The sequence below is a fragment of the Cetorhinus maximus genome, chromosome 11 (genome assembly GCF_964194155.1).
Source record: "Cetorhinus maximus chromosome 11, sCetMax3.hap1.1, whole genome shotgun sequence".
Taxonomy (NCBI): Eukaryota; Metazoa; Chordata; class Chondrichthyes; order Lamniformes; family Cetorhinidae; genus Cetorhinus; species Cetorhinus maximus.
In genome coordinates, this window is record NC_135889.1 from 5564658 (window position 1) to 5588145 (window position 23488).

A 23488-nucleotide genomic window follows, 5' to 3' on the forward strand; every position below is an offset into this window, starting at 1 on the left:
GACGGTCATGAAACTATCATTGATTGTCGTAAAAACACATCTGGTTCACTAATGCCCTTTAGGGAAGGAAATCTGCTGTCCTTACCAGGTCTGGCCTACATGTGACTCCAGACCCACAGCGATGTGATTGACTCTAAACTGTCGTCTGAAATGTATAGTTCAAGGGCAATAGAGGATGGGCAACAAATGCTGACTTTGCTAGCGATGCCCACATCCTACGAAAGAAGAAAGAAAAAAAATCTCCCCTTGTACCTTCTCGAGTGCAATCACATTCTTCCTGTAATGCGGTGACCAGAACTGTACCTGGTACTCTCGCTGTGGCCTAGTTGGTGTTTTATATAGTTCTAGCATACCTCCCTGCTTTTATGCTCTGTGCCTAAGAACATCTGCATGGCTCCTTGACCACCTTATTTACCTATTCTGCTACTTTGAGAGATCTGTGGCATGTACTCCAAGGCCTCCCTATTCCCCTACAATTCTCACAATCCTGCCATTACAGTACATTACCTTACATTTCTCTGGATTAAATTCATTTGCCACTTTTCTTCCCACTTGACTGTCAATTGCTAGGTTTCTGCAATTTACAGCTTTCTTCCACACAATCAACCACATGGCCAATTTTTGTATCATTTGCAAATTTCTTAATTAAACACTTAAGTCTAAATCATTGATATATATCACAAAAAACATGGAACCTATTATTGAACCCTGTACAACCCCATTAAAACAGCCTTCAACTCACAAAAGCATCCATTTGGCCCTTGCTTCCTGCCACTGTGCAAATTTTCGATCCAACTTGCCACTTTCCCTTGGACACATGAGCTTTTACTTTCTGGCTATCCTTGATATCTGCTGATTACGCCTTTGTACTTCATTGACTGAAGAAGATTGTGTAGGTTTTAGAGCAGGTGCAGACTTCTGAACTGTTCATTAAAGGGAGCAAAGGCTGGTACACCGGCAAAGGGTCAGGCCAAGGAAGAGGCTTGTGATGTTGCCATAGAGAGTGGTAAACTCAAGGATTGGGAGGATTTTAGAATTAAGTAAAGGATGACCAAGAAATTGATAGAGAAAGAATATATAATCTGAGAATAAACTAGCAAGAATTGTAAAGAACAGATTGGAGAAGCTTCTCTCGGAATCTAAAAATGTAGGGATTAGTGAAAATAAACATGGGTCTCTTATAGACAGAGACAGTAGAAATTATAATGTGGAATTAGGAAATGACAGACATGATACTTTGTAAGGTAAACAGTTACTTTGTACCTATCTCCACGGCAGAAGGCACAAAATATTCCAGAAATTGGCGGAAACCAAGGACCTAGTAAGAATCAGGAACTTGGAAGGAAATTAATATTATTAAAAAAATGTTGCTAGAAAAATTAATAACACAAAGTCAATAAATCCCCTGGACCTGATAGCCTACATCCTAGGGTTTTAAAAAAATGGTAGCTACAGAAATAGTGGCTGCATTGGTTTTGACCTTCCAGAATTCTCTGATTTTAGAATAATCCCTGCGGATTGGTAGATAGCAAACATAATCCCACTATTCAAGAAAGGAGGGAGAGAAAAAACAGCAACATGTTTAGAGGTTGTTTTCCCTGACTGGAGACATAGAAAATAGAAGCAGGAGTAGGCCATTCGGCCCTTCGAGCCTGCTCCGCCTTTCATTATGATCATGGCTGATCATCCAAATCAATTGCCTGCTCCTGCTTTCTCCCCATATCCTTTGATCTCTTTCACCCCAAGAGCTATATCTAACTCCTTCTGGAAAATATACAATGTTATGGCCTCAACTACTTTCTGTGGTAGCGAATTTCACAGGCTCACCACTCTCTGGGTGAAGAAATTTCTCCTCGTCTCAGACCTAAATGGTCTATCCCATATCCTCAGACTCTGATCCCTGGTTCTGGACTCCCCCACTATCGGGAACATCCTTCCTGCATCTACCCTGTCTAGTCCTGTTAGAATTTTATAGGTTTCAATGAGATCCCCCCTCACTCTTCTGAACTCCAGCGAATATAATCCTAACCGACTCAATCTCTCCTCATATGTCAGTCCCGCCATCCCAGGAATCAGTCTGGTAAACCTTCGCTGCACTCCCTCTATAGCAAAAACACCCTTCCTCAGATAAGGAGCCCAAAACTGCACACAATATTCCAAGTGTGGTCTCACCAAGGCCCTGTATAATTGCAGCAAGGCATCCCTGCTCATGTACTTGAATCCTCTCACTATGAAGGCCAACGTACCATTTGCCGCCTTTACTGCCTGCTGCACCTGCATGCTTACCTTCAGCGACTGGTGTATGAGGACACCCAGGTCTCGTTACACATTCCCCTCTCTCATTTTGTAGCCATTCAGATAATAATCTGCCTTCCTGTTTTTGCTACCAAAGTGGATAGCCTCACATTTACCCACATTATACTGCACCTGCAGTAGAACAGCAGACAGTAGAAGAAGGGGGCTAAGTCTCAGGATAAGGGTTTGGGCTTGTAGGACTGAGATGAAGAGAAATTTCCTCACCCAGAGGGTTGTGAATCTTCTGAATTCTCTACCCCAGAAAGCTGTGGATGATGTGTTGTTGGGTATATTCAAGATAGAGGTCAATAGATCTTTGGTACTAAAAGAATCAAGGAATACGGAGATAGTATGGATGATTTTATTGAATGAAGAACCAGGCTTGAAGAACTGAATGGCCTATTCCTTCTTCCATTTTAAAAAATTCTTATTAACTTGTATTTATTCAGCACCTTAACTGTGGATAAAAGTGTCCCCAAGTTGCTTCACAGAGCTGTAATCAAAACAAATGTACACACGCAATAGAATGCTTTTTGTTTAGTGTGTAATTCTCCTTCAGCCAGAAAAGAGTAGAATAGCTACAAGTTTCTAACTATCAACTATCAAGTGAAAATAAAGAAACCAAGCTACTTTTGTATTAAGGGTATGAGACTAGCTAGAAAGCGATAAAGGATGTGAAATTATAAATGATTATAGTTACATTTGTGTCATCTGAAAATTTGAATGTTACAACTCAGTATCTGCAAGTCTTGAAATCTGCCTTACCTTATTACTCTGCTATTACATTCTTTATAATAGAGTCTAATATTTTTCTGGATGTTAAGCTAACTGGCCTGTAGCTACCTGTTTTTTGTCTCCCTCCATTCAAAAAGATGGGGAGGAAGGATGTAATAGGAGAGCATTTAGAAATGCATAATATAATCAGAGTCAGCATGGCTTCATGAAGGGGAAATCATGCCTGACAAATTTATTAGAATTCTTTGAGGAGGTAACAAGTAGGATAGATAAAGGGGAACCAGTAGATGTAATATATTTGGATTTCCAAAAGGTGTTCGATAAGGTACTATACATAAGGCTACTTAGTAAGTTAAGAGCCCATGGTGTTTGGGTAGTATATTAGCATGGATAGAGGATTGGTTAACTAACAGAAGACAGAGTTGGGATAAGGGGGACACTTTCAGGATGGCAACCTGTAACTAATGGAGTGCCGCAGGGATCAGTGCTGGGGCCATAATTATTTACAATATATATTAATGACTTGGATGAAGGAAGTGAATGTACTATCGCCAAGTTTGCGGATGACACAAAAATAGGTGGGAAGGCAAGTGGTGAGGGTGACTCAAAGAGCCTACAGAGGGATATAGACAGGTTAAGTGAATGGGCAAAAACTTGGCAAATGGATTATAATGTGGGAAAATGTGAAGTTATGCACTTTGGCAGAAATAATAGAGGAGCTGAATATTATTTAAATGGAGAAAGACTGCAGAAAGCTGCAGCACGGAGGGATTTGGGGGTCCTCGAGCATGAATCACAAAAAGCTAACATACAAGTTCAGCAGGTAATGGGAAAGGCAAATGGAATGTTGGCCTTTATTTCAAAAGGAATGGAGTATAAAAATAGGGAAGTCTTGCTAAAATTATACACTGAGAATACTGTGAACAATTTTGTCCCCTTGTCTAAGGAAAGATATACTGCCATTGGAGGCAGTCCAGAGAAGGTTCACTAGGTCAATCCTGGGTATGGAGGGATTTTCTTATGAGAGATTGAATAGGATGGGCCTGTACTCATTGGAGTTTAGAAGAATGAGAAGCAACCTTATTAAAACATATAAGATTCTTAGGGGGCTTGACAGGGTAGATGCTGAGAGGTTGTTTCCCCTTGTGGGAGAGTCTAGAACCAGAGGGCATAATCTGAGTAAGAGGTCACCCATTTAAGACAGAGATGAGGAGGAATTTCTTCTCCCAGACGGTAGTGAATCTGTGGAATCCTTTACCACAGAGGGCTGTAGAAGCTGGGTTGTTAAGTATATTCAAGGCTGAGACAGATTTTTAATCAGTAAGGGAATCAAGGGTTATGGGGAAAAGGCAGGAAAGTGCAGTTGAGGATTATCAGATCACCCATGAACTCATTAAATGGCAGAGCAGACTTGATGGGCCGAATGGCCTACTTCTGCTCCTACATCTAATGGTTTTATAATGTTTTCATAGTATATGAACTGCGTATGGTCGGGATAGTGAAGCCTCGCTGCAAGGCAAAAAAAGTTTTACTGGAATGGGATATCGTACCTTTCTTGTCTGTTGGTATTCATGTACCTGTTGAAAATGAAGAGCTGTGTTTTTGAACAGTATGAGTGACATCTATCTAGTGTTTTGAAAAATGTCATTAAACATATACTTGGGGAGTGTTGGGATTTTCATCAAAATCCCAAATGTTTATTTAAAAGGTGGCTACAATTGAGCAAAAACAGGAAGGTTTGGCATTCTGGCCAATGACGCCTTCTCACCTTTCTTTTTTAAGTTTATGTTTAAAAAATATATTTTCAACTCTTCCCACTTTGCTTTTATTTCTCCCTATCCCTGAAAATGTTGGGGAACAGTTCCATAGGCACAGTGTTCTCCAATAACTTACAGTAGAAGCCATTATTTGTGTGTAGCAGCCTTTAAGGGTGTCATGCCCTTTTTAATATGGGGCAGGAAGCACGACTGCCAAGCTTAACTCTCTCTTCACTCAATATCCAAACGTGCACGGTTCCAATAATTTGAAAGCATCAACCCTCACTGATTTCCACTCCGTTACTTGGGCTGCTGAGGTCATTTGCAGTAAATCTTGTTGTTGCATCAACTCTGATCAGCAGCTTCAGGCTTTGTTTTATCTCTAATACAATTGCATATCCATCTTCACTATAAATAGCTTTTTTATGCATGTGAATCATCCAAGTGTATAAATTACTGATGGAAATTGTTTGCCTTACTTTGAGATCGGTCAACACAAAGTTTTCTATTGTCTTACTAACCAGATATTTTCAAAAGAGTACTTCTCAGCCCATGAATATTTGCAAACATCTGCTTTGAAAACCTACAGCCCAATCTTCAGATAAGGCTTCAGAACATGCCAATGCAATTGTTCATGCAAAAACACAAGATTTTTGTAGCCTCATTTACAAATTGTGTAGGTTAAAAGCAATTCTGAGGGAGTTTTTAATCTGTTGCCAAGTTTCTAGGGTGATGCCATGTATTTTGGAGATTTGAAGTTAACATATTTTAAATAACTTTTTTCTGCAAGTTTCACCAATTTCTAGCAAAATAATGCTTTGAAGTATAGAATTTATAGCACGCACAGGCTTAGGAAAAAATTGCAACAGGTCATATATTCAGCAGTTTGCAGGTCCCTAGAGACAATAGATGCCTTCAAGGCAGCACCTTGTTATTTAGACCCATAGAATGCCACGTTGCATTTGCTGGGGATCAAGCCTAAGATGAAAAAAGATAAGATAATTGGACATAATGAAATCCAGAAGGCACTCAGTTTCACCATGAACTTGGAAGTAGAGTGTAGAATTGAACTTAATTCAAACCAGTCTTGGAAATGCCAAATGCAAGGTCTTTGAAGTTTGCGGGGAATCAGAAGTACTTTACGCTCGATGGTGCTCAAAGATACGTGTTTTAACCCTTAATGGTGCAAAGTGAAAAACATTCAGTTTATAAATATTATGGTCATGAAAATGTAAGAAAAATAAGTTGAAAAGCACCAGCAGTTTGATTTTATTAAATTTGTACTCCTGAATATGGCACCATGGACCAAGGACTAAATGCTATTTACTGATATGCCAGGAATGTTAAACAGCTATTGAGAACTCAGACTTAAAATGGATGAACGGTCAGCAACCTGAAATGTTAACTATGTTTCCCTCTCCACAGATGCTGCCAGACCTGCTGAGTATTTCCAGTACTTCGTCTGTATTTAAAATAAATAAATGCTGGAATTGCATCACAAATTAGTAACATTCTAAAATATAAATGACATAAGTCATTAAGTTTCCAGAGCATTGCTGTCTTGCTGATGTGAACATGTTGCCATTAACAGACTCCGAAACATTCAGTCCAGTTCTATTGGAAAGCAATTAGTTTTAAAATATATATCTAATCAGAAGTATAATTTTTTTTAAAAAGAAGGCAGGTGTACCAATGTGCTGTGCCACAGGTGAAGGCTTTACATTTGTATCTTTCCCACTTTGAGATTTCCTAATTTTGATCAGAGCTGTTGCAGAAGGAGCTAAGTGAGGGCTAGACCCTTCTCCATGTCAAGGGAAATTTAAGGAAGTGTTGCCACAGGTTACTTCTACACATTTCCCCTTAGCTGGCTACAAAGCCATAAAATGACAAATGTCAGAGCTGGTAACTATCCAGCTTTACAGACAGGAATCTGGATGTTGCAAATACAATCCTTAAATTTACCAGCAAGTAAAATTTGTCTTTATTAAAAAGCAAGAAAATGTATAACCCCAAGAGAAGGAAACAATGTTATATAAATGCCTGTAGGTCAAAAACAGAATTTACAACTTGATGGGTTTTCCTTTGTGTTTTTATTCCTTGTGCATCTAGCAAAGCAGTTTTCCATTTCCAGGATGCTAGTGCTGATCTTAGCACTGAATCAACATTAAAATTTTACCTCCAGTACATATTGTATTTTGCATAACCCAAACAAACAGGTGGATATCTCTCTGATGTGTAAATGACTGTTTCGGCTAATTTTAAGGGACGCAGCATTATATGCATCAAAAGGTAGTTGTCAATATATACATTGCCTGCTGCATGATACTGTAGGTGCTAAAGTATAGTTTTTTGGTGCTGGTGTGCATTGACTTACTGAAGTTCTTCACAACAAGAAAAGATTGTTTAAGACAGCACATCATTCCTTCTACAGAAGAAAAAAAATCTGGAAGGAAATGCTGAGAAAAATCAGTCCAATCTCCTAGGTTCAAAGCAATAGACAAGATTGTCAGAAGCATTTCAATGAGACTAAAACAAAATTGGCCACCACAATGATGATTGAAGCTGGACTTAGCACTTTTAGAGCAACTTACGCCACCTGACAGGGTCACTTCCTTGCTTCATAAACACAACATAAAAGGAGAAGATTTGAAATTGGCTTTGCAAGGATAGTAGTTTAATTATAAACAATTAACGGTAAATCCTCCCTGAAAGTTGTGGTTGTGTTCCTGAAAATTACGACCTTAAATGAAATGACTTTAAGTAAAACATAGGTTCCCATAAGAATCAGCTTTAAAACTGGAGTTAGGTTCTGTAGGACCTCCCTTATCAGGAAAAAAAAATGTATTATACTGTACCATGTATGTTGAAATAATTTACATTGCTAAATTCCTACATTGGTAAATGAAATATCTTTCAAAATAAATTTAAAAATATCAAAGAAAAAATGTAATTTTCTACTTACAGTGCCACTTGCTGGCTGCCTATCCTGCTTCCCGGCCCTCCTGCTCCCTGATCCTCCTGGTAACTGCAGATCCTTCCTCTACCCGACCCTCTGAGTTGCACCCTTTCCCTCCCCGACCTCTGACTTGCAGTTCCCTTCCATGCCCAACTTACCCTCTCGTCTAAGCTCCCGCTCCCTGACTCATCCTCTCACAGCCTGCCTCTCCTGAACCTGCGTTCCTGTTTAAGATCCACATCTGATCCAATACAGCAGCTCCAGGGTGTGAAATTGTGAGTCCCAATGGTGCAGAAATGCTGAGCTGGGGCTATTATGATCCATGTTTTTCTTTTCCAAATGCTCCCACTCATTGCTTCCCTCTCCTTGAACCCTCACTGTGAGTGAGTGCTCTACAGACGAGCGGTGAGAGGCAGGAGGAGCAGCTTCGGCCACTTACAACAAACTTGGAATATCTCAGCCCCAACTCTGCACTGCTGCATTGTCAGGATTCGCACTTTCACAACCCCAGATTTCTGGCGTTGGTTAAGATCTGGATTGAACCGGAACACATGCTCAGAAGAGAGTAGTGGTGAGAAGGTGAGTCAAGGAGTAGGAGATTCAGTGAGCGGGTGGGTCAGGCATGGGAAGAAGCTGCAAGTCAGAGGGTCAGGGAGAGAGTGCAAGTCAGTGTGTCAGGGAAGGTGAGAGGTCGCAAGTCAAGGGTCAGGGAGGGGGAGAGGTCACAGGTCAGGCATCGGTGAAGGGTCACAAATCGGGGGGGCAGGTGTCGGGGTGGGGGGAGAGAGACCGCAAGTCGGAGGGTTGGGGAGGGGGAGAGGTCGGAGGCCAGGCTCGGGAAGAGGTCACAAGTTGGAGAGTTAGAGAGCAGGAGAGGCTGCTCCAAACTGGCACCAATCGGGTCATGCAGAAAATGACGTCAAAATGAATCTCACGACGCTCAACGAGATTAAAGGCCCCATTAACTTACTGATGTTAAAGTTAACCGAGGACTCACTGTATAGCAATTTATTTGCTTGTGCAATGGGCGAGTAATAAGTGACCATTTTGATTGCAGTTATACACGTAAGTCTATATTATTCTAAAATGCATAATTTTTTTAAATGAAAGCAGAAAATGCTGAAAATATTCGACAGGACAGGCAGATTTTTTGGGAGAAACAGAGTTAACGTTTCAGGTCAATTACCCTCATCAGCATTTGTCCTCCCACTTCTACCATTCCGCCTGCACCCTTGCTGTTGCCTGCCTGCCAGCCTGTCCGGACCGCTGCCACTCATGCCACAATGGTGCAGTCCACAGATGTTATCCTGCAAGGCCATCTACAGTTACCGCCACCAAAAGTCAGCATCCTTCCACTAACCATGCTGCGGCCACTGGAGTAGCACAATGTACAGGCACCAGAATAGTCAAGACAGAAACTAAGGAAATGCACAAGGGTGATTAGTTTACCTTTGTATGCAGTAAGACATGATTTCATTTAAAAATTTGATTTGGAATGTTTATTTGTATTGGCTTTTATTTTTTCATTGTGCCTAAGCGAACACTGTGATGCTCTGTGGCAGAAGGATGGTAAGGCCTGTGACTGTTTGGGAATTGGAGCTGCAGTTTCTGGTATTGCACTTGGCATTGCACTTTGATCTTCAAAAGTCAGAAAGTAGTGTCTAGGTTTCCTCCTGTCTTCCTTTTCCAATTTCCCCTCTGTAGTTGATGGAAAGAGTTGTCTCCTCATGATAGCAAGATTGTGCAGCAGACCAAGATGAATCTTGACACCCACTCTGCCAAGTTCTGCAGGGTTCTTCCAGAGCAGTCCAGAGAGTGGAAATGTTCTAACACACCAGTGGTCTGCTTGCTCACTTTTTCTGTGGCAGAATGACTTTCATTGTTCACCTGCTGCTCTGAGTCATCAACCATGTTGTCAGTAGATAGCCCTTGTATCACAGTAGGCACCTTTTGATTTTCCTGGTTGCTCAAATGCAGCTGACGTAGCAGACTGCTGTCAGGACACCAAGCACAGACCTGAATGTTTCTTTACCTATGAGAACACATCGGCTGGGCATTGAGGGAGTGGAATCTGTTTTGGTTCTGGTATAGGGAAGAGTTGGCATGCACTGCCAGCAAAGCGATTTGTATGCAGTCACTGGCATCCTGCACCATTTGGATGCCTGGAATTGTGCTGAAACCATGTGCTCACTCTGCCTGCTGATTTCTGGCAAGAGAGAATGAAATATAAATCAGATCTCTGAATAGAGGCCCACAGTGACCCCTTACATATCAGTGGATGGTAAACCACAAGATGTTGCAAATATCTCCACCTCCACCCTGGAGGGACCCAGCCACACAAAGGTTCATTGCCACACTCACCTTACCTCACCTCACCCCACCCCAGAAAAAGAACAAATCCATGGTCTCTAGCTCTGCCTTTGTTTGGAAAAATGTACAGGGTAAATAAATATAAAAAACACAGTCTCTGAGTGTTTGTGGGAAATGTACTGGGGAGGTGGTTTAAGGAGCTTCGTACACTGGGGACATGGGTATAACATAACCACATGTAAGTGCAGCATGACTTTGCATCACTTCCAAGGGAAACAATCAGCCATGTTTGGATTCAAAGTTGTCAATTGTAACCTATTTATTTGCAATCAATGCCTTAAGACTGAAGCCAGTAATGCAGCTGAGACAACAATTTAGTACCTGCTCATGCAAGTGTTTATTATCTTGTTACGTGTGTTGGTTGGGTGAGGTAAGAAATTGCATTGTTAATGAAGTGATCAGTAATATAATACTTTCAATGCAAAACCACATGCAGTGAAAGAAATTCTGATTGGGCTAAAGACTAGTTTGTAATAGAAATGCTGCAATCAGGTACAATACTTCTTTGCCTGTGTATTTTTAAAGTGAGCAGATTTCCAATAAGGTAACAGTTCTCTTGTTTCTGCAAAGCATGCTCCATCATCGCAGAGTAGCAGCAAAACTATAGGTCAGGTGATTGTTGGGTGCAACACACAGACTTATAAATGTATTAAATGGCTATTAGTGATGTGGTTCAAATAAAACAGCACTGGCTGGTCAGTGTCTAGCAGATGTCTTTTTACATGGCTTGACCTGCATGCGGAGTACAGCTGTTCCAAGGTTACTGAAGTTGTGGAAGGCGCACAGTTTTGATACAGTAATTGAATGTCCCATGCTAGTAGATGTTAACCCTTTCTCCAACAGCTAGTGTGACCAATATAATCATGTCAGCAACGATATGGATATGAAACACACCCAAGTTATTTTCAAATTTTGTCGTATTTTTGTTGATCCCCCACCCCCACCGCCCTCTTCATTTTAGGTTTCCCTCTGCCATGCACCTTTCTTCCTATCAAGAAGGTAGATATGTAACCTCAGCTAATGCTGCCTCTAACTGTAACTAGAAATGTAGACAAGAGTGACCTGTGGTGACTTGCTCACTTCAGTTTGCTTTAATTATTTTCTCTTTTTCTTCTCCCTTCCACATTTTGTATGGGGAGGTATCCAGCCTTCTGCTTGCCAACTGTCTCAGTGGAGTAGCATAATTCAGTCTGCTTCACCGTTGAATTCTATAGAATTCATTTTTTTCCTAAACAGAACAGCATTCTGAAATAAAAACACTGTATTCTGAAGATTGGCAGATTGTGAGGTACTATTGGGTTGGGGGGGGAGTGGGATATGACATTGGGGGACAGAACAGGCAACACTTAGATCTAAATTAAGCTAGTGTTTTACAATGGAAGAAAAATAATCATGTTCCTTATTTTGAGCATCTACTGCTTTGTCCATGTTTATCATTCATGGACTTCAAGATTAGGAATTGCAAGTGTTTTAACCTTTTGGGCGAAATAATATTAGTCTCAATTTTACCATCCAGCAGTGTGAAGAAGTGATGTCTCTGTACTGTGATCATTTATACCTATGGCTTTGCACTGAAACCCCAGCTCTACTTCAAAGCAGGAAAAGCAGCATGTGTAATAGCTGCTCAAAATACCGTCAAATACTTAGCACTGAGGTTGGTTTTGTGTAAAAAAAAAACCTGTGGGTTTTTTTAGAATATTTTGTTTCTTTCATGTTCTCCACAGTTAATATCAAATCTGCTACCGATCTTATTCAGATAGTTTTTTATTCCTGAACCACAATCTATTTGTTCCTGTACATATACAGTTAACTCCACGCACCACAATTTACTTGGAATAAGTTAGTTTAATCATTTTTTGTTCCTGCTTTATTTTGTTGATAACTAATGAGGTGAAGTTTTAGTTTCTTTGGTTTTCTCATTGCCCCTTAACTTTGTGTCTGTAATGTGTTTGTAACAAAAACTCCCTTATGCTATATATACCTGTTATGTCCTAGTCAGCTCCAAGAAGTGATAAATATAGCTCCACAAGTAAGGCTGACCGAATAGCTCAAGGGACAAGTCACAAGTGAGTTATAGTCTGCTTAATGAGTACACTGATGGCTTCTTCTGTTTGTCTTCTGTTTAGTCCGTGTGTTTCAAAGGGACACTATTTTCATGAAGAAATTTGGCAAATCTTTTGCTTTTCTTCAATAACGTAGAGCAGAATGGTACACATCATTGTAAAACAAACTATTGCCTCACTTGCACATGGCATCATCATTGTGACAAAAATGAAGCATACCTTTCTGACTCCTCTTCCTCCTCAATGCACAAAGTCAGTTTGAGAACAGTGCCTCTTTAAATTCCTTAGGTTGAGAAAAAAAACCTGTTCGACATAATTGTGGTAGATAAATAGGAATAACAACAAATACACATGATTGAGATGTTAAACTTGGCACCAGCAGTTTATTTTCTATTCGTTCTATTTCTGGGAAACCTGGGATGACTAAGTGAGCTCCTGCCTCACATGTTCAGCCTCTGAAGATTGTCAGTGATGAGCCTGAGTTTTAGAAATGCCCCAGGCCTGTTTTTGCCCCTAAACAAAGAAATAGAAAGATGGACTTGCGGAACCTGATAATTTAATTGCTTCAATTTAGTATTTCGAGGAGAAATGATAACTTCAACTTCAAAAAGTATTTATTGCATATGTTGCAGATGCTATTTTACTTGGGGTCATTTCATTACTTGTTTGAAGTTTAGAATTTTTTCATGAAACGGTGTGGTTTTCTGAAAGGTTGGCATTGACATAGACAAGACGCATTTGAATACCATAAATTCACCTGATGCATTCATGCCAAATCAGTGTAGTTACTGTTGGATAGAATATAGTATTAGTATACTTCAGCCTAGGTTTATAGACCTGTTGAAGAAAGTACCTCTGGAATATATGGCTTTGTTTTAATTAAGCCCTATCTTAATCCCACACAGGTGACTGTAAGGTTAAATTAACTTCATGAGGGCACTGATAAGATGTATTTCTTGTTTCATACATGGATCACTATTTAGCTGTGTTGTAAGAACATTGCAGAAACTGTTTTCCCCATTGTCCTTGAAATGCAAATATAACCCATTGAAAATATAATTTTTAACAAAAACTACCTTGAATCCTGTAAATCTGCAATTTAAAGAGAATCATTTTGGATTCCATTCAATACAGCATTTGACCAATTGGTGGTTGACCCAAGTAGATTGATGATGTCGTGCTTGAGTAAGTATTTTTTCCAATATGACTCTTGGGTCTCTATTTGCAAATGCTGTGGCAGGAGCAACCTCTTAATACTGCAACACTAAATCATTTTTTAAAAACCGCTATCCATTTTAGTACCTTTTCACCTACATCCTGTTGCTTCTAGAATTTTTTCTGCCATGTATTTTGGGAACAGATATACTTGGTACTTTAAGAGTGATGTGACAAACAGAGAATTCACTCTTTCAGCCCATGAGCTCATTAAAACCATTTAATTTAATTGTAAACTATTTGATTTAATTGTATACTTGTAACAAGTGAGCAGTGTATTTATTATATGCACACTAATCTTCCCTTTTACTAAAAGCAAGACGTTGTGTGAATAAGTTGAGTTGTAGAATGATTTAGATCTCTGCCTTGCACCACTGAAAAGAAAGCCAGATTGAGGTGGCCAGAATTTGGTTGGAGTCATGTGTTCTGTGCACTGTCACTCTTTCATTACAGCTAATGACAAGTCCAGCATGTAGAAGATGATTGGTTTCCGTAACAGTCGTATGTTTTAAGTGGTTTCATCATAATCTGTAGGTGTCACAGATGAAATCGTTCAGATGGTTTTTCCAGAGTTTGATTGCTAACTACGCCGCCCTAAACCCAAAACATTATCAAACTCTCAACATTTGAAAAATAGTGTATCAGTTATTACCTTTGTCCTTGTAAACGTGCCAGTTTTCCAGGCTGTACCTTACTGTTGTAATGGTAGAGTCAAGATATAATTTAAAATCAGATCTGTAGAAGAGTCATACAGACTCGAAATGTTATCTCTGTCTTTCTCTCCACAGATGCTGTCAGACCTGCTGAGTTTTTCCAGCATTTTTGTTTTTGTTTAAAATCAGCCTTTGACAGCTTCTAGCGGGCCTGTGTTCAATTCAAATAGTAATGAACTTGGAGTAGGAGTGATGAATAACTACAAGTGAAAAGGCCTTAGGTGCATTGGGAATGTTGTGTATAGTTTTAGAACTGTATTATAGGAAAGATATGGATTCAAGACAAAGACCTCAAACAGTAAACAGTGATCGCTTGTATTATGTCAGTTGAATAAAGATCTTCACAAAAAGAATTAAATGGATGAGTTAGAAAGTATTTAAACAAAAAGTGAAGTAGAACCTTATGCACTTACAACAGGAATTAGATAAGTTCTTGAAAAAAAGCATATTAAAATATGAGAATCAAGCAGGAGAGTGGAATTAGATTGAGGGGTGGATTTTACAGGGGGACAGATTACCTCCCTTGAGCTAAAAGTCATTCGGCACCTCACTAGTATGCAATCTTACTGTGGCACAGTGATAATACGCTGGGGGCAGCCTTAATTAGTGCCCCTCAGGGACAGGAAGTCCCACCCTGGAGCGCTACTGACCAACCCGGCTGACCACCAGCTCTGTAGCCCTGGCAGCACCAGTAGACAATAGTGGCCACTGCTGGGGCTACAAGCAGTCCCAAGGAAGAAGTGAAGATGGATACCAGACTTAAGTGAGTTCAGGGATTTTGGGTGGGCACAGTTGGGAGACCCTAGGTGGGTGGAGGGTCAGGGGTCGGGTAGAGAGGCTGGGAGGTGGGGGGAGGGGCTAATGACCCCCTATCTTCCCCAAAGGAGGTACCACCCCGTCTTGTCCAAGAGCAGCCCACGCTATCAAAGCTGCTGGACTATTCGCCTTGCTTCCACGTTTCCTGCAGATCGTAAAAATTGCAGTGGAATGTGGACCATAAGTGGCAGTTAATAGTCCACTTAAGGGCCTCAATAGGCCTAATTGCGGGCAGGCTGCCTAATGGCGGCACCGCCGCCCCCCCCAAAAACCAAAACCCGCCTTTAAATGCGTTGGTGGGGGTGCTGTAAAATTCCCACCTCTCCAAGGGGCCCATGTAGACGAATGTAGAATTGGTGGACCAAAGAGCCTAAATTTGTGCTGTAACACCGTATGAATCTTTTTGGTGTGAGACCTCTTGTAAGATATGTACCTCTCATTTCAACAGTTCTCCAGTCTTGGATGGAAATTGTTATGCATTTAAGAGCTGAGCTCTCTAATTTGAATCTCCCCCATCTCGCCTCCTAGAATACAGCAGTGTAAAAACCTGTTAGTGCTGTTCCATATCCCCATATCCTGATTGGGGCCAGACTATAATTGCCTTTCTTGTAGTACACAGAAACAAACAGATTCAGCCATTTTGCTATGATGCACCATCACCACTAACCTGTTCTGTGCAGCACAAATTGGGATCTGAGCAGAGTTAACAGTTAAACTATGTTCTCATACTCCAGTAGCAGAATGCTAATGTTCCAGTGCATAGCACTGCTGCATTGCTCCAGTAACTTTAGTTTAATAAACACAAATGGGGCTAAAATTCAACTGCTACATCTTCCCAATATCTAAAAGCAACAAAGGTATTATCTTAAAAAATTGGTTTGCTAGATATGAAAGTAGTAGAGTCAGCATAATTTTTCTTCATAATTTCTAAATTTTAGTGTAATGTGAAACCAAAAATAAACTTAATCGGTTTATACCTTCACTGTTGACCTTTTTAATTAGAGTCAGCATTTTTTAAAACAATAGAGTACCGTGAAGATCTGTAATTATTTATGACAGTCTAAGAAGTATGATATTTGTTTTTCTTTACAGGACAGTAGTGATGCCCATTGCTAATGAGTTTGCCCCTGATATGGTACTTGTGTCCTCTGGATTTGACGCTGTTGAAGGACACCCTGCCCCTCTCGGAGGTTACAAAGTCTCAGCTAAATGTAAGTTTTCTCATGACAACTGAAATTATGGTTTTATTTCAAGTGGGTGTTGTGGTTTAATAAGAGCAGAGTATTAAATAAAATCTCAAATTTTTGAGAGCCAAATTAGTGAGAGTAAATGACCCACGTTTTCCAGCTCTAGGGAGGAGGGAAGGAACATATGAGCACAAATCTTCAAAAGGAGCTTTAAATCCATCAGAGGAGCCACGGGTTTACTGGTTGAGCTGTAAAATGAGTCTTTGTTTGAAAAGCCATAAACAAAGAGTATAATGTTAGAATTTAAGGGTTGAAAATGTAATAATCTAAAACCATATAGTTAATGGTTTTTTTCATGAGTAGAAACCTTAAGCATTTCTGAGATATTTGTTTATAATGTTCCCTTTGCTGCTTTTGCCTTGGAGAAAACGAGAAGTGGGCATTTTTTTGGAGGCCCTTAGGAGGGAGATGGCGTGCCACTTTAGGAAATTCAAAACATTTATCACAAAAAAATGCATATATTAAACAGAAGATCAAAAAGGCCTGAGCTGAAATAGTAAATTGTATTTATTGAAATTAAACCTGGCTTATATTATACATTTAGTCCCAGTAATCCCTGGTGGCCATTTCAGATGTGATGTAATACTTGGAATCTTTGATCGTTTGCCAAGAGTCAAAGTAGGCTTCTGACCTTTGACTTCTCTTGCATTTCCTCTTTCCTGACACAGGTTTTGGCTACCTTACCAAACAGCTGATGGGCCTGGCTGGAGGCCGTGTCGTGCTAGCCCTGGAAGGGGGCCACGATCTCACTGCCATTTGTGATGCCTCAGAAGCATGTGTTTCTGCTTTACTTGGAAATGAGGTAAAACATCAATGCACATTATAAGCTGACAAGTTCAAGAACTCACAGGTGCGCCTTTTGCTACAGATTATGAATGAAATGAAGGCAGACTTCCAAAAGAAATGTAATTCCACAGGACTAGTTCATCAGTAACTTAGATGAAATAATTATAATAACCAGTTGCAACAATGAACTGGGGAGAGTTCTAAAAAGTTGTTTGAATATATCCTATTAGAACTATTACATTTGTTTAAAGTAAACTACAATTCTGCTGAAACATTTCTGCACTTCATTTTTTCCTTGTAAGGTTGAGACTCCCACTTTTTAAGGCATTTTTCTCCCATTCACTGATCTGCCCATGACCACCACCACTTGCGTCCAGCAATACGATTCTGAAACCTTCTGCTCAGAAATTATCTCATCAAACTACCTGTCCCCTCCCTCCCACATGCCCCAGTCATGGAGGTGCCATCCTCTTTGCAACAACCCAGCTAAATTTGGGGACTAGACATGTGAGCTAGAAGCAGTGAAGAACCACTCTGCAGCACGTTGGTGAGCTGATGTATTTTAAGCATTTCCCCATACTTATAATTCATGATACAAAACTTCTGTTTGTTCTGAAATTCTGCTGCTGGTGAAATGGATATTCTCCCACAGGAGAGGTGAGCGATGATAGTTACAGTTTAGCACAGCCTAAGCTTATTGCCAGTGCTCTACTCATGTTTTTTTGTTTCTACCTCTGCTTTTTGTTCTTTCTGTTTCTGCTGCTCATGGGCCTTTCCACGCAATACAACATTTTGCAGATGAGTGACCAGTGCCTGATCTTTTGGCATTGTAAGTTGCACAGAGATGGTGACTGATCATTTAACAATAACAAGAGTTCCTTCTCTCGTGAAAGCTACTGCTAAGTGATTCACCAGTTGACCATTATTCATAATTAACAGTTGATGTATAACTACATATTGCTCTGTCCCAGTTCTGTACTAAACTGGAGGGTGACCTAAATTTCTTTATCTGAAATGTTAGGAGTTTTGGTCATGACACATTTGCCGCTCTAAACTTCATCTAAATATATGTACTTCTATATCTCCAAGCACAATTAGACATAGACAGCACTGTCCGAATGTCCAACTGTGAATGACCGCATCCAAGGAAAAACAGTTCTGCAACAAAACTGTATGTCACTTAAATGAACACATACACAAAAAAATTAAACGTGAACTACAAACAGTAAACATAAGTGGTTGGCTTAAGTGTTTGCGTGGGATACTTTTCAAAGCTGACACAGGAGTAGTCGAACATCTGGTTGCACATCTGTGTAAACTTGCTGTTTAACGCTGTGTAATACTGTAGCTAAGAGACTAAATGTGATGCATAATATTTAACTTTAGACCAAGAGTCTTTTTTAAATATACATTATAGTTTCAAACCACTTAGATAAAATGAATGGTACACAATGTGATATACAATAAATATATTTAACCGGCAACCAAGTTAAAGACCATGAATATTAAAGATTTCTAACTAGCAAAGCAAAAATTCCAGATGTAACCAACCTTGATGCTTAACAGCATTAGCATGGTCATAGATCATGAGCATTATCCATTTTCCATGCTAAGGGTATATTTAGACTTGAATTCAAGAAATATTAAAATATTTTTGGTTTATTACTAACAATCGTGCCTGATATAAGTAAACCCTTTTCACAAAAACTGTCTTCAAGGAATATGATTGTTGTCTAATGTAATGGATACGAAGGATAGCCAGTACAGCCCAAACTATTCAAACTCTAAAATGTGGTTCCAAATGAAATGCCACAATCTGTAAATGTTTATTGTAGGTTTGCACATGGCCAGTGTAGTTGGTTGATCAAGAAGGTGGAGGAGTGTGCATGGTGGAGCATTGCACCATTACATTGATAAAAGTCAGCTATGTTTCCACTTTGTGGCAGATTATATGCATTTCAAACAAGCAGTGCAGATAAAACAAAATTAAATATTTGTGCTGAGGGACACTTAATCTCATCCCAGTAACCATTGTTCCAAAGGGACCTGTGAATGTAAATACACCAAGCTGATGGCATGGTAGTTTACTCTATGGCCGCCCGGCTGAGTCCACTCCAATGTAGTCCGACCCAGTGACCTTGGAGCCTGCATGCCAATCAAGTAAAGGCTCCAGCATATATTTACAGTAGAGGTTTGTCACATAATACAGCCAGAAGGGAGGCCTGCTAAAAAGTCTATAAATACGAGCATGAGAAACATAAGAAATTGGAGCAGAAGTAGGCCGCTTGGCCCTTCAAGCCCGCTGTACCATTCAATCTCGCTCTTGAACATGCTCAACGACTGAGCATCCACAGCTCTCCAGGGTAGAGAATTCCAAAGATCCACAACCCTCTGATTGAAGAAATTTCTCCTCATCTCAATCCTGAATTGCTGACCCTTTAATTACCCCTGGCTGCTCCCTTCCAATGGACCAGCCTTCCCATTGATACTGGCATCTGGCATTGCAGTCCCCAGTACCTGTGGCACTCCTAACACATTGTCAGCTTAGCCAAGCATTATCATGAGATCTCTTTGCTGGACCTACCTAAGAGGGAAGGCTGAAGAATTCTTATTGAGAAAAAGGGTTTGAAACTACTGAAATGTGTCTGATTGAATCAGAATTAAGAAAGCAGCCAAACTAAAGGAAATAAGTGAGACTGCACAGATGGCCATAAGTGTCCTGTGTGACTCCTACATTCAATGAAATGTGATGATGGAACCTGCATTGTCACAGTTTGGACTGAATAACAATAACTGCTGGACTGACATACAGAATATAGAGGAACTATAAAACGGAGCAAAGCAATAGGTAAAGGACCGTGTAGAGCATTACAGCTGCTATAAGAATGCACTGCACTATGATTACAGAATATCCAGAGAGTTTCAGCTTTGTAAAGGCCTGTATCACTGCACTTGGCAAGTGGTTTTATTTCTGTTTACATACAATCTGTGCACTTAAACCTAATATTTGCTGCTGATTCCTTAGGAACGTTAATGCTGTTTTGATGGGGGTATTTTGTAAATTGTACAAGGGTTTTTCACAGACTGTTGAATATCCTGACTAGCGCTAAAAGAGATTTGGGGGAGGAAGAGAGAAATCAGACATTTGGGTTTGTCAGACTGCCACATCTCAGTGGTGAGAGCACTGGAATTTCAAACATTAGTCCTGGTGTCTGCTTGTAAAATGGAAGAATGTCAGTAGAAGTCGGTACACGTGTATAGATATGTGCTGCAGCTGGAACCGTGGAAAATTGATCAAATTGGCATGTGGAAAAACTGTGATGAAATGTTAACTGGAGTTTCCTTGACCTGACTAGAAGCCTGGCCCTTGTGAAATAGAAACGCAGAGGAGACATCATTACTCTGACCTGACAAATACTACTTGCTATTGCTGGCAATGGCATGAAGTGTTTGAACAAGATGACTGTAGGCTACACCATATCTTTGAACAAGACGACGTTTGTGTTCTCTCAAGCATTTGTTCACTTCCTTTTCGGACTCTCTCACAAAACAAACATCAGTTCAGAGAGCATTTGTTCTTCATTTTAACTCTGCAGCTGAAAGGGAGATGGTGTAAGTCTTGGCTCCTAAATCCTATGCTAATAATTCTTTTAGTAAAAAAGGAAACAAATTGGTCTTTGATGGATTAAATATAGTATTTTATGAAAGAGGGGTTAAGGATCAAAACAGCCAAGAGTCAAGTGTTTGATCATGCTTAGTATCATGCCACAGTTAGATTACAGAGTATCTCGCTGCAGACTGTAAACTATACCATATCTTTTTCATAGTTATTAACGCACATTATTTCCTCCTGGCACAGGAGTAAAGTAGGTTAGCATGTTTCCAGCATAAGCATGTGCAGAACATTTTGGAACATACAGCTTCTTGTTTGAATTCTGAATTCCTTTACAATGAAATTTTGGCATTACAAGGGCTTTCATGTGGAAAAAATATATAATCCGGCACCAGAAGGAAAATTAATCACAAGATTGTGTGCTTAACCCTTTGATGTACCTTTGTAAAAATGTGTACAACTCTATATATATCATTCTATCGGATTGGCTGCTGAGCTGTGAATTTCTATCTTGATTTTATTTTTGCTGTGATTTTTAAACTGATGGAGAGAAGAAGGAAAAAGCAGCTGTAGGTGGAATTTGAAACAAAAAATACCTTGGACAAAATTTTCCATTTGGTGTGCGGGCATAGGCCCGACACGCAGGAACGTAAAATGATGCGCGATGATGTCGGGCGTGCGTCCTGATGACATCGCGAAGTCGCGCGATATTTTGTTCAGCGGATGCGCACCCACCAGCCAATAATTGAAAGGCCTATTAAGGCCATTAACCAGGTAATTAACCTGAATTTTCTGCTGCCCGTCCAATCTAACGGTCGGCGGGGCAGGCGAAAAGGCCAAGCGGCCTTTAGGTTTTTTAGGAAACCTCATCCACGAGCGGGATGAGGTTTCCTAAAGCTATTACAAATTAAATAAAAACATGTCCCATCTCATGTGACACAGTCACACGAGGGGACATGCTTCATTAAATTTTTAATGTATTTATTTATTTTTATAAAAAGTGCTTCAATCTCCCAGAGGCAACTCTATGCCTCGGGAGATTGAAGCGCTTTTCGCGCACATGCATGAAAGAGCATTGGACCCGGCTCTCCCACCTCCTCCCGCCCACACAGGTAGCGCTGAGCACTACTGCTCACAATCCATGCAGGGGGGGTCCTTAATTGGCCTGCCCGCGTTAATCGCATTCCGCTCCGCAACCACCTGCTCCTGCACGACGAATGGAAAATCCTGGCCCTTATTTCTATTTGCTTTGGACTTATTCCAGAATCACTTTGGACATAGAACATGGCAAATAATTCAAAGAACTGCAAATATCCACTTGAATTTAACACTGGCTAATTTCTGCTAGAACTCAGACCAAGACTAGCATGATATATACACACACAGTTAAACTGCCAGACAATGTGCTTATCACAGCTAAGAAAATGAATTTATTCAGTTGGAAATTTAATGATCCTCTGGTGTGCCCTCAGTGAATCAGCACTTTGATAGATCTCGTGCCTCTGGATGAAATTATTAATTTAAAAACTAAATATTAAAATGTTTTATAGGGTCCCTTTGATAGATTTTACTGATAATTTTGTATTTCAAATAAGATAGATGACTGATGTGATTGACTCCTTTCTCTGATTTGTAAGGAGAAAGTTACATGGAACATGATTATCTTACTGATATCCACATTCTGTGAAGAAAGTCTGAACAGGCTCAGTGGGAATGCTGACTTTTTCATTTAATATATAATCTTTGCATAAATGCAGCTCTATCCAAAAGCTGTGGCTACATGCTTAAAGTTAAGGGTTTATCTCATATCAAAGCATTAGGTGGATGAAAATTCTACTGCCCAAGTGTGTTGTATGCAGAGTCCAAAATATAAATTGGTGTGGATGATTTGAAATTGCTTTTCATCTGTCTCTTATGCCTTGTTTTTTTCCCCCTGAAAATCACACACCAAGGAGCAGCATCAGCTAAATGAAAACATTTCCACAGAACAGTTTGATCCTCCAATACTCAGATGAAATCTTACCCTTGTTTAACAAATAGAGTTGAAAAGCTAACCTCTTCCATCACCCCACCCCATCCCCCACTCCACCATTCAATGAAGACTCATTTGGATTTGATCCCAGCCCAAGTGAAGTTATTAATCAAATATAAACTTGATGTAAATTCAGATAGTGTCTATCCTAGGGTTCTTCTATTCTTTCTGTGTACAATAATCCTATGCCTTTTCAGCCCAATGTAAATAATGGATAGCTGCCATGTAGAAATCTGTATTGTGGGAGCTGGTTCAGATTCATCTGACTTACATCCATCAGCTCTGCCTTTTACCTCTTTGTGGAATTACTCCTCAGCACAGTGAGGATACAACTGTCCTGTACAATGGGAGCCATTCCAGATTTTGGCAACTTTAAAAAAGGCTACTACGTTGATGTTTTCTCAGCAAACAAAATCATTAACCTAAGGGTTGCAACTGTGTCAGTGCATTCTATAATTTAGATTTTGTGAAGGTATAATAAACAGCCTTGTTCCATTTCTTATGTGCTTCTGTTTTGTCGCTCTTTACGATGCAGGATATAGTGGGGGGGGTGGGGGTGGGGTTCAGACTACCTTTTGCATTATAAAAGTAGAGAATGAACACTGCAGTGTTGAAAGTGTTGAGGACAGTCTCTTGTTCATAGCTAATTTAATTTCCCATTATATGTTTTCCTGAAATATTATAATGTTGTGCTAAGATCTGCAAATGTGTGGAACTTGTCTATTTAATGATATGACTTTTAAAATTCAAGGGTTTCTACCTGGTTTTCGAAAATGCTTTTTCTATTTTCTGTTCCTAAGTGTGTGAACAGATCACAACAGTTGAGAGAAAGTAAACAAAATAGAAAAAGGACTTGGTGCATAGCACTAACCATTGGGCATCAGTGCTCC

General features: G+C 40.0%; 1 protein-coding gene across 1 annotated transcript in view; it reads left to right on the forward strand.

Annotated features, from left to right (window-relative positions):
• hdac4 (histone deacetylase 4) overlaps positions 1 to 23488 on the forward strand; it is a 458769-nt gene that overhangs the window by 427171 nt on the left and 8110 nt on the right. Inside the window, exons 23-24 of the mRNA XM_078551420.1 lie at positions 16013 to 16131; positions 16836 to 16969. Of these exons, the coding sequence (XP_078407546.1) occupies positions 16013 to 16131; positions 16836 to 16969 (253 nt within the window). The remainder of the gene's footprint in view (positions 1 to 16012; positions 16132 to 16835; positions 16970 to 23488) is intronic.